The sequence below is a fragment of the Pangasianodon hypophthalmus genome, chromosome 2 (genome assembly GCF_027358585.1).
Source record: "Pangasianodon hypophthalmus isolate fPanHyp1 chromosome 2, fPanHyp1.pri, whole genome shotgun sequence".
NCBI lineage: Eukaryota > Metazoa > Chordata > Actinopteri > Siluriformes > Pangasiidae > Pangasianodon > Pangasianodon hypophthalmus.
In genome coordinates this window covers 27,976,952-27,989,488 of record NC_069711.1, presented here as the reverse complement: position 1 = coordinate 27,989,488, position 12,537 = coordinate 27,976,952, and the positions used below count along the sequence as shown (strand labels likewise).

Genomic DNA, 12,537 nt, shown 5'->3' with positions numbered 1-12,537 from the left:
AAAAAACAGGAGCACCAGATTATAGTTTGCCAAAAACATCTTTTAAAAAGCGTGTACGGTTCTGGAACAACTATCTATGGACAGATGAGACAAAGATGAACTTACTAGAATGATGGGAAAAGAAGCATATGGAGAAAGGAAGGAACTGCTCATGATCTGATGCATACCATCTCATCTTATGGTGTGGGTGTTTATGGCTGCCAGTGGTACTGGTTCTTTTGTATTTATTGATGACGTGACTGGTGACAAAATCAGCAGGATGAATTCTGAAGTGTATAGGGCTATATTATCTGCTCAGATTCAGCCAAATGCTTCAAAACGTTGAACATTGCTACACAGTACGGATGGGCAATTACCATACCACACTCAGAAAGCAACCCAAGACTTTTTTAAGGCAAAGAAGTGGAATGTTCTGCAATGGCCAAGTCAATCAGCTGACCTTAATCCAGTTGAGCATGCATTTCACTTGCTGAAGGCAAAACTGAAGGCAAAAAAAAAAAAAAAAAAAAAAAGCTGCAGTAAAGGCCTGATAGAGCATCACCAGGGAAGAAACCGAAAGTCTGGTGATGTCTATGGGTTCCAGACTTCAGTCAGTCATTGATTGCAAGGGATTTGCAACCAAGTATTAAAAATGATCATTTAATTTCTGATTGTTAGTTTGTCCAATTACTTTTGGTCCATTAAAAAAAACGTTCACCAGATTTAGATGTAAATAACCCTCAAATTAATGCTGAAAGCCTGCATCTTGAGCACATATTCATTATTTAATTTCAACTCTATTATATTGCGGTAGACAGCTAAAATAACAATAACAATCATCAATATCCAAATATTTATGGACCTGACTATGTTTCTGTTAGTCAGTTTATTGGAAATTAGTCTTATTCTTCATTTATGATGATGGCATGTAGTAGTGAAATGTTAAAGGATGGTTATGGTACAGTTAAATTATGGTTAAATTGGTACCATTATGTGTTTGTTCTGGAACTTGAGATTTTGGTTGATCCCTACTTAAGTCGAGCCCAGGACCAGAAATCTCCAACCGAATTTTAGACTTTTAGGTTTAGACTACAAAGGAAAGGGGGCTTCACTGAGTCAGACCCAGTGTGTTTAACAAGGTGGAAAAGCAAACTACAGAGCTTCCGTCTGTGCTCCTGGGAGGCATGTAGCATAGCTGGTAGCGGCTCACCATTAGCCAGTGTCAGCGAGTGGTCCTGTCTGGTGTTTGCTATATCAGATCTGAGTCTTTAATGGAATTAACTAGTCTGGGCTGCATGTGCTCTGTCTCAGGTTTCTCTTGTCATGTACTTTAATTCATTTACGTTGAGAAAAGATGAGCAGGTTTGAAGTGACACACCTAAATAGCTGTGTCTATACTCCGTGTGTGTGTGTGTGTGTGTGTGTGTGTGTGTGAGTGAGAGAGGGAGAGATTAAATTTATCCGGTAGCATGTTTGGAAGAGTTCCAGGAGCAGATTCTTAATCAGTAACAGACTGTGAAACACCGGCCTGTGTGCGTGCCTTTATTTGCAGACCTGTGTAGGAACTCTGCATTTTAGCATTTAATAAATTAGCACTCAAAAATACACTAAAAGCAGTCTCCCCCACCCCACCCCCAGTGAAAAAAGATGAGCCAATCGACATGTGATGTAGAATGATTGACAGTTGTGTAGGTGTTTTGATCTCTCCGATATTAACCGGCACCTTGGAGGCCCCACCCCCTCCCACATTATATTCACGCTCGCTTTCTGTCAAGGTAAATGGAGATTTAAGTTTATTACGGTGAAATAAAATCTATCACTGTATGTGTGGCTTAGCTAACATTATACGTCTATAGGGTTAACATCATTTCACTAGATTTATTAAGAATGACACCAAAAATTCTCTGACACATTTTCAACTGAAAAGCAGCACTATTGGCTGAAAGCAGAAAAAAATTGAATACTCCTTAAACAAAGTGTAAACTAATTTTACGAATAATTTTAATGGTAATGATGTCTCTGTCATGCTCTCTCTCTGTGCATTTGTGTGTCTGTGTGGTTGCGTTTGTGTGTGTGTGTTTGTGTCAGTGTGTGACTGTCTATCTGTGTGTGTGTGTGTGTGTGTGTGTGTTGTGTCCTTGTGCTGGAGTGTGTAGAGATTTGTCTCCCTCTACTTTCATCACTTTAGTCAAGGTGTGGCTGCAGGAGGTACGGCTGCGTCATGCTGCGTGATGTGAATAAAACACTGTATTGCACTTGTGCTGCTGTGTAAAGTTTGAACTGCAACTACACTTATTTGGTCGAATATTAGTTGTAGTTTTTGGAAAGAATAACGTTCACCCAAGCTGGCAAAAATGATCATCACATCTTAACATTTACCTCTTTTGAAATAAGAAATAGTTTTATTTCTATTTCTCATTTTATCATTTAAAATGTAAAGAAAACATATACATTGTACATTAAACATTGTGTGTGTGTGTGTGTGTGTAAATATAAATATATATATTTTATGTGTGTGTGTGTGTGTGTGTGTGTGTGGATGTACTTTCTTTTTTTCTAAGATCCACACATAAATATTTAAAATTTTATGTAATATAGCTGTTTTTTCATGGCTGTTTATTGGTGCTGCACATCTGCAAATTTGTGCTGCACGTTTGTTGTACCAATCTCAACCCACAACATCGCATGTTAAATACTGAGGAGGAATTTAAGTTGGCGTGCGTGCGTGCGTGTGTGTGTGTGTGTGTGTGTGTGTGTGTGTGTGTGTGTGTGTGTGTGTGTGTGTGGGCGTGTCTGCAGTTTAAGGCGTGCCTCTTCCTCTGCTACAGTCCACTGCTGCAGTCCCTCCCTCTGCCCTCATCTTGCTCCTGGATGTAGGTAGCGTTCTGCTCATTAGCACAGTGAGTAAAAACAAACACAGCGGCCGAGTAGATCCATATTGATTCGCTGTAATCAATCCCTACCTTCTAATTTTGAGCTCAGCCAAGCGAAGGTTGTTGTCATAAGCTAAAGCAACTTCACCTTATTCCTCTCAGCAAGGCTTCCACCATTATCCTCCACAAGACAATGATAATAGATGACATTTGTTTTTTTGGAATCCTTTTGCATCTTATTGTTAAGAGGCAGCAGGTGTGTTGTTACGACCAGCTGCTAGAAGTTACAAAGAGCTTGAATAATAAATCACAGCAGAATAGCAGGCAGATTGCTTGTGGTGCAAGCTTTGTCTAAATGCTGTGTTAGTCTGTGTGTGTGTGTGTGTGTGTGTGTGTGTGTGTGTGTGTGTGTGTGTGTGTGTGTAAGATGAAGCGATGTTGCTGGAGATGCTTAAATCCACCTGACGCTGCTGTAAAATGTCAGTGTTTAGGGCTGCATGATAAGCAAGAAATAAAACATGATGGGGTGCGATGTTATAGGAAAATAATCAATAACTGGTTATGATGATGCAGCCTGACTTACTGTTAGCAGCCCCAACAATTGTTTTCCATGAAACAAGAACTTGTTCATGAAACAAGTTACTTCCTGTTATCACTTGCATTATAGAAGCTATAAACACTTGTTCCTTCACCAGCCTTTCTTCTTTTTCTCTCTTAAAGTTAATAACCAAAAAAAAGGCAGATGGTCACTCCTCTGTCCTGAAGCCTTTTCCATGTCAGATAAAGGAGCAGATTTCCTGTTAACTGTTACAAAGCTCTGACACTGGAGACTCCTTCCCTAAATGCTCACATGTTTTTTTAAAATCCTTTTATATTGAGCGTTGATTAAGTGATTAGCATTTATTTAATTGTGTGACTGAATTGTGTGATTCATTATTCATATTGGATCAGTATTTCTTTGATTTTGCTGTAATGATCAACAAAGGATACATTGCGCAGGTTTCTGTCCAAGGGATTTAATGCGAAGAATTTTTAGCGCTTTAAATTGCTTGCCTCTTGGGGATGAAAAGAGTATTTTATAAATATTCACAACTTTGTTTTTTAATCATCTGTATTTACTGGAAAATGCCAGATTATTAAATATTAAAAAGGCAAGTTCTTGTAGTTTCATTACTTGGTTTCAGCACTGTCATCATCTTTATGTGCTGGTAACTGGAGACTATGAAGAAGGATGGAAAAAAGTGGCTACAGGTGTAATGCAGTGCCTCTATCTGTTTGATTTAATGCTACGAATATCTGTATCTGTTTTTGGATTTAAACCTGAAATGGGCGTGACCTTCACCGGAAGGTTTGTTCATTTATTTATTTATTGGAAAAGACTGGAAAAAACACAGTTGTGGAAATGTCAGCAGTGTCAGCACAATGTGTGAATCAGGCTCTCAGGCTCTGACAGTTCCTCAACCTCAGCTACATCACTCGAGTTCATAATTCGTCTCGACTAGTGATGTGCGTGGGAATGTTTTTTAAATAAAAAAAAAAAAAAAAGAATAGTGCAGCTACTATTTATACTCAATGTTCAATTTGAATAATGTATTCTTATTTGGTTACATCTCTAATATACATAATATACTGTATGTGATTGTCATTTTTGTAGGAAATAATGTCTTTACATTCTGCATTTTTAATCACGTTTTTAAAAACTTGTTATTAGCATTATAGTCACAATTTCAGTGGAAACTGGACTAGCTACTGTGAACCCACTGCTATTAAACACCAGGTTCAGGGTTCACATCTGTAACAATTTTGATTATGCTTCATTTTACCACAATGTGAATAGCTGTTAAAAGGCGTAATGCAAACACAAGTGCATATTTAAGCTGTTTCTACATATTCAAGTTCCATTTCTGCCTTTGTAGTGTTTTTTTTTTTTGTAGAGGGAGCGAGAGCTGATCCTGGATCAATACACGTTCTCTGTGGTAAAATTTGTTAAATTTGTTAGCTGCAGTGTGGACCAGCAGCTGAGAGACAAGGTGGGGCATGAGCATTAGCATGAAAAGCCTCTATTGTGCTCACTCTGTTGCACGGTTTTAGACTAGCGACAGAGAGAAAAGGGGCTGGTGGAGGGTGTTATTTTGCTGCATGTTTAATAAATATAAGTGAGTCACTGAAGAGTCAGCGTCAGAGCTGCATCCATCCTATTGTTTAAAATGCAGGCTGTGAGGAGAGCGATGCCTCACCCCGATCAGCTCGGCTGCATAAATGACATCATCTCTAACCAATCACCTCGTCCCATCTATATCTGTTGAGCCAAGGCTACGGTACAGTATGACTGTGAGATTTAGGATGTTGCCTAGTCTACTGGTGGCTATTAATAGTCACCCAGTTTCCACGTCAGCAGAAAAGTCTCTAGATATTGACTCACAATCAAGCTGGGTGCATTTAATTGCATTCTTCAGGCTGTTTTGGCTCATATGCTATCTTTGGATTTGTGTTGGCATATCTGTTAAATAACATCATATTGATCAGTTCAAAAGTGTTGTGTTCTTGCTGTAACACTTTTGGGAAGCTCAGATCAGCAGTGCTGTCTGCATTACCTAATACACAGGTAATGGCAAAGCAAGCAAATACTGTTTCTAATTTTTCTTGAGAGAAAAAAACAGCCATTTTTGAGCCTTGCATTCTCTCCAGAAACCAACCACAGATAGAGGAGAACTAAATGCAATATGTCTAGCTGTCTTTATTCTTACATACACTCGATTTACCTAAAATACTGGAGTCATATAAAGGTTGATTTACTGTGTGCACTCTAAGTGGAATCAGCTTGCATTTGTTAGTGAGCTTGAAATTTTGTATATTCTGTATGAGTTAAAAAGGTAAATGTGTGTCCTAAAAAACCATGAAGTTTAACACATGACTTTAGATTAATTCATAGATTGTATTATTTTTAAGTGTATAAAACACCTTCTCATTCCAGCCCCCTCCCCCCCATTTATCACCCATAAGGTACCAAGTGCGTTCATGCCACAGCTCTATAAAAGGCAACGCTCACAGAGAGCTGAAAATATCAAAATGATGACTAAACAGTGGAAGAGCGCCTCCTAAGCACAGCGTGTGCTAAAATTTTCCAGTAATGCAGCTCAGCCACTGCAGAGCATCAGCTACAATAGACACACACCAACCTGAACATTTGTTCAAATTGAATGGTTCATCTTATTTCTCTTAATTTAAGTATTTCTTTTGGATTTCTTTCTTTCAACTCATTAGTATGAAACAAAATTTTCATTAAATTTGCCATGCAATTGAAATAAATAAGCTATTTAGTCTAAGCCATATCTAAAATTGTAGTAACTCCTTGCCAGTTACATAATTTGAAGTGAAACAAATCAAATGAGGGTCACATTAGTGAGTCTCCTTATGTGTAAATTTTACACATTTCTTGTGTAAATGCTGCTGCAAAAGATAATGAATATGCTCCATGCAAATATGAGGACTCGAGGATTAATCAGGCTACAATATACATGCTGAAGACTGTAATAAATCGTTTTCTGGGGTCTTAATGTGCAGTTTATTGGAGGAAACAGCAAAGTCTCACACTGTCTGCTACATGGAGGTTCCTTGTCTGTTTGTTTGTCTACAGATTTGTTTTTAATATTTGTATAGAATGTACATAATCTTCTCATCGCTCTTTAATTATTTCACCCTCCATTTCCAAAAGTTGTCCTTGTAGGTCTTGCGTCTCCCTGTCTCCCATGGCAACAGGCTGCTAAGGACCCCGAGTCAAACATGACCAAATTCTGTTTGTTTTTGTTAACTGATAAAGTAAAAATAGATATTGGTAGATGACTTAGATTTTTGAATCCTGCCGTACAACGTTGACCTGAAAGCAAAAGTATGTCAAGGATGTCAAACATGCTGAACTGTCCCTGATTCTATATTTACCTCATGATTTAATCTAAGGTTGCTATCTAGGTTATTATTTAATGAAGAAAGGGTGTGCTGTTATAGGAAAATAATCAATAATGGGGTGGTGTGATGTGGCCTAAAACGAAACGGAGTAACTTTTAGCCCCCCTCCCCGAACATGATTGCTGATAACAGCACATCCCAAAGTGTTTTATTCCTCTTATACCACAGCAATTTGCAAACTAGTACATTTTATAGTTATTAAAGAATGGTATGTCATACCTTTTAGCAGTTTATAGTTATATTTAATGTTGTGAAACAAGTTCTTGTTATCATGTAGATAATAAGACAAAAAATGCAGCTTGTCATGTTACAGAGAAACTGCAAAGATGTTTCTGTAAAGCATAACATTACAGCTTTACCTCTGATTTTTACAAAGCAGTGAAACTCCTTCTGAACTTAAACTGAATTTAAAGAGACTCAATAAATGCTAATTAAACAGGATTTAATGCAGCTGTTCCTACTAGGACAGTATTCATTTTATTCTTAGTGAAGATGAAGTTGAAATGTAATAAAATAGTGAGTGGTTGTGTCATTATTAAAGTAGCACTAATTTTTCACCTAACAGATGACCGTGATTGGCTAGTAGTACAATTGCTTTGAATTTGGAAGAACCTTGTGAGAAGGAACTGTGCTGCTTGAAGGAACTTATATATATATTATATTGTTTTTACATATACAATGCACAGCTGCTATCTAAATCTCTCCTGTTGTGTGTGTGTGTGTGTGTGTGTGTGTGTGTGTGTGTTACATCACTTCCTGTATATAACAGCGCAGAGCAGTAAATGGGGTTCCAGTTCTCCGCTGCTGGTTACTGCCGGGGACTTCACTGAAAAAGCTCGCCATTGCTGAAGGGGACAAGAGACTGCCTGCTGCAATTATCACTAACTCTGCATTCTCTCTCTCGCTTTATTTCACAGCTGAAACTTGAAGATCGATCCATTGTGCCTCGAGACTTTGTGCGCCGAATGAATTCAAATGTGAGTCACCCACTTATCACCTCGGTTTGTTAATTACACAGTGCATGGTTCCCCTCTCAGCCTGTATCGGGTCTGGCCTCACTCTTCACGCTTTATAAATCAAACTGTTCTCAGTTGTCAAATGTTAATAGACCTGATTTAATCCGCTCGATCTAACGGATAAAATTGCTTGGAACTAATTTGCAGCCAGCTATTAGAGATTAACGCGTGTGTTGGCACTGGTGTGACAAGGCTGTGAGTAACCGTGTGTTATTTGGGTCCTGCAGGATAAGCAGTGTGGTATAGTGACCAACATTAACACAGAGTGCGCAGTGAAGCTGGTGGGGACCAACTGTTGTTTATATCCTGTAAATAGTCGAGACCTGCAACACATCTGGGTAAGTTTTATGTATCTTCAAACCTGTTTTATATATCTTCATCCCTGCAAAACGAATTGTTATATACTCATCACCCATTTTATTAGAAACACAGAATGGTGTGAAAAACAAAAAAACATTCAGTGAGCAGCAGTTATGTGAACAAAAAGGCCTTGCTAATGAGAGAGGTCAGAGGAGAGCTTTGCTGGTCTGTTCTCACTGTAGCTTCAAATTCCTGTTCTGAACCTGAACCTCTGGTACCTTGAATCTGGAACCTGGTCAGGTCACCTGCTGTTTTAGCCCTCCTGCCTCAAGGTTCAACATGTTGTGCATTCTGAGATGCTTTTCTGCTCACCATGGCAGTAAAGAGTTACTATTTGAGTTACCGTAGTCTAGATGGTAACTAGCTAGAACCACTCTGGCCATTCTCCTCTGACCTCTCTTATATATAACATGTAGCCATAATTGGTAAATGCTTCTTTCTCTGCTTCCAGTTAACATTGTGTTATTCAGAGAAAATGTTTAATAGATCAACTAGTGTAGTTAGCATAAGTTCAGTAATAGTCACCAAAATCATGGTTATGTTCCATGTTTAAAAATAGCTTACAAATTTTACACATAAATTTCCAACTTGCTCAATTATTGCCATAGCATTCACTGAGTGATTGTTTGCAAGTACTCTTTTTCAAAATACGCCACTACACAAGTATTAAACTAATGTTCAGCCTGCAAAAATGATTGCTATCTGTGATTTTACTTTAGGTATTGGTTGCTTTTAATGATTTTTTCATCATTTTGATCTGTAGCCCAGGGAATAAAGTAATCTTTGCCCACAGTTGTTCCTTCTCTCTTCCGATCCCCCCTGTAGTCTTTTATGTATGGCGATTACGTTGTGTATGACTTCTGGCTGGGGAAGGTGTATGACCTCAGCAATCGCATCATCCTGAAGCTGTCCAACGGAGCACGGTAGTCTCATTTGTTCTTTTCCGGGATCATTCAAGATTTTAAGCATGGATAGGTGCAGGGATTTCTCCAGTGACTGGAAACAAAGACTTGTGCTGTTTATTTCTCTTTATCATCGAGTTAATGCTTAATGACTGATTTTTCTTGGCCATGTCATTAATGCAGATTTCTTTCCGATCACTGTAGTAGTCTCTACAAGTTACAAGTCCTCATTGTGTCTGCTGTGTCTATAGAACTGCTAATGTTCTTCTAGTGTAGTTACTGATTTTAATTAGTGTAACTTGCATGAGAGTGAGATGTGGCTTTCTGTGTGATCGTTTGTAAACTGCATTATCATCATTTTGCAGGTGTTCAATGAGTGAAGAAGATGGAGCCAAACTCTATGATGTTTACCCACACGTCAGCGATTCGGTAAGATCTCATCTGGCTGATTTTCACAGACGACACCCTAATGATTTTAAAGCTTTTCATATAAAGGTGTATTCTGATGAAGAAGAAAAGATGTTTTGTGCTTAGGCTGAATATATGTCTCACTATTGTCTGTTCTACTTCGTTTATTGATAGGGATGCATCAATACCATTTTTTTTTTTTTTTGACCAAGTGTGAATACAAGTACATGTTTATTGGTACTCCTTGATACTTATTGATACTGAGATGAGTAACCTATGTATTTAGTATTAATCAGGGACATCACAGAACAATTTATTTAGCTCTGTTTCTGTTACAATATCTCCCATGGTTCATGTGTAGAGTCTCTGAATTTTGGTCATTTTTTTAATTTATCAATTCTGCTACAGTATTTTTTTTTAAGTCCTAGTTTTTCTTCCAGTGAAATGCTTTGCTGGTTCTGCATCCAGGCTACGGTCTGCCAGTTGATAACCCCTGCTGTAGAACTCTGTGCTGTTATTCCCCTAGCAGCTTCCATCCTTTTGTGCTGGTTGAAAATGTTTGGTCATTTGCCATCCGTTCTAGCATCCTAGCATGCTGTTCCCCAGCCCAGACCATACCTTTAGTCCAATTTTGGCCCATTAGTCAAGAGTATGTGATCTGTGTTTGTTAATTTTTTTCTGTCATCCAACTGTATTTTGTACAAAAATAGTTATACAAATTAGTTATACATTTTTCCATTCAGATGTATAGCTTGGGTCACATCAGCAGGCCGATGATCTCAGCTTGGTTCAGCTGCAGCATTTAATTTCAGTGCATCACTCTGTTTGCAGTTTCTGATTTTAGTTAGTCATACATTCAGAAGAAAAGTAAAACAAAACTCAGTAAATATGTCGCTGCTCTACTCTCTTCCTTTTTTTTAACCGGGGAAGAAATCCAAAATGCCCCCTGGTTTGTATTCCACAGGAAAGGATTAAAAGGTTTTGGATTAAGATAATTGTTTATGTTTAACTCACTAATCCATAGCTTCATCATTTTCATGTGCCAGGGGCTGTTCTTTGACGAGGCATACGGCTTTTACCCGGGTCAGGTCCTCATCGGGCCGGCTAAGGTCTTCTCAAATGTGCAGTGGCTGTACGGCGTGAAGCCTGTCCTCAGCAAGAAGAGCAAATTCAGAGTAGTGGTAGAAGAGGTAGGTCGTGTCTGAACACCTGCTTAGGTTTACACAGTGCCTATGTGGACAGAAATCATGTTCACTTAGGGAAAAATGGGCTTACAAAAGAAGGTACCAGGGATAACACAATGGCCTGATTGTAAAACGTGCATACACAAATTATGACTTCCTTTTCATCAGTTTTAACTGTGGAGTGCTTTACAGCCATTTTACAGCCATCTTTGTTAAACTGACTCTACCTAATGGGATCTAGGGGCAAGATTCAAAAGTTAATAATTAAAAAAAAAAAAAAAAAAACATTTGCACATTGTTTTTGAAAAAAAAAAAATTCCATTTTCTTAAGGTATATTATAGACACTATAAACACAGAGCACTGGAGATGAGCATCAGTTTAACTTTAAGCAGCTAACGTTCATCCATCATTGCTGTTTGTTTTAACCAGGTGCAGGTTGTGGAGCTCAAAGTGACGTGGATCACTAAGAGCTACTCTCCTCAAGGCTCGGACAGTGTCATCCCTCCTCCATCTACCATCACACAGGAGAACCTCTGCAGGTACGTACACCATTACGCAGTAATATAACTAGTCTCCTGAATGAAGTCCAGCAGCGATGGAAAACTCATTGGGGTATTTTTCTCTAATTTGTGTAATGGTAAATGGTAAAGTATACCCTGTCATTCTTAATTAGCAGTGTTAGTGTAACAATAACAGGTTTTCTTTCATGTTAATATGGCAACTTTAAACAAATTGCTGGTATTGTTTGAGGGAGTGAGGCGTAAACAGCGCCTTTTAAACCTCCATTTCTAATTCTCATTATGATTCAATTTAATCATGAGCAGTAGAACAGTATGACATTTACAGTCTGTCTACACAACACATCCACCCATCTATCTATCTATCTATCTATCTATCTATCTGTCTATCTATCTGTCTATCAGGGATGTAACTGACTATGAATACATTGTTTGGATAAAGCTTGTAGAAGCTTGTATCTGTCTCTGTCTCCCTCTTTGCTTCCTTCTTTCTGTCTGTCTGTCTCTGTCTGTCTCTATCCCCCTCTCTGTCTACCTCTCTACCTGCCTGCCTCTTTATCTGTTTGTCTGTCTGTCTCTATCGTCCTCTATGATATCTATCTCTCTCTCTACCTACCTACCTATAAGGGATTTAACTGAATATGAATACATTATTCAGATTAAACAGATAAAGTTTGTAGAAGCTTGTGTCTGTTTTTGTCTCCCTTTTTATTTCCTTCTGTCTGTCTGTGTCTTTCTCTATCACCCTATGTACCTCTCTATCTGACTGCCTCTTTATCTGTTTGTTTGTCTGTCTCTATGTCCCTCTCTGATATGTCCATCTGTCTGTCTCTCTGTATCTCACTCTCTATCCCCCTCTTTATCTACCTAGCTCTCTCTTTGTTTTCCTCTCTGACTTCAATCTTCATCTCTGATTTCTATCTATCTATCTATAGGAATTACTTTTTAATTTCACACAAAAGCTTATTGTGGTGCTTGTATAACTGTGTTGATCATTAAATATAAAGGTCCTGGTTTTGTAATTTAATAATTACAGAAAAAATGCAATTAAAAACTGGCAATCCTCCCCCTTCCCTTCAACTGACCACACCCTTGGGTTGCATTTTAGAATAATGTTGGTGTTGGAGCTGCTTTATAGACCAGAAAATGTAAACAGAAGCCTAAAACACAGTGAATCATTGCATGGTTATATTTAGAATATTGACAGATTTAAGAGTTTCTAAGTTTTTTAATTATATAATAATTACAGATCTAGAAGCTCTTAAAATATACAAACTGCACCTTTAACAAGTTTTAGCCTAAATATATTGTCTCTTCTTATAATTTATAAG

The 12,537-nt window shown here is 38.1% G+C and overlaps 1 protein-coding gene across 1 annotated transcript in view; it reads left to right on the top strand.

The window, feature by feature from the left end:
• The window catches only part of ube2o (ubiquitin-conjugating enzyme E2O), a 39,269-nt gene that overhangs the window by 6,640 nt on the left and 20,092 nt on the right, over positions 1–12,537 (top strand). Inside the window, exons 2-7 of the mRNA XM_053232024.1 lie at positions 7,735–7,794; positions 8,061–8,171; positions 9,019–9,116; positions 9,461–9,524; positions 10,550–10,693; positions 11,118–11,227. Coding sequence (XP_053087999.1) covers positions 7,735–7,794; positions 8,061–8,171; positions 9,019–9,116; positions 9,461–9,524; positions 10,550–10,693; positions 11,118–11,227 — 587 coding nt within the window. The remainder of the gene's footprint in view (positions 1–7,734; positions 7,795–8,060; positions 8,172–9,018; positions 9,117–9,460; positions 9,525–10,549; positions 10,694–11,117; positions 11,228–12,537) is intronic.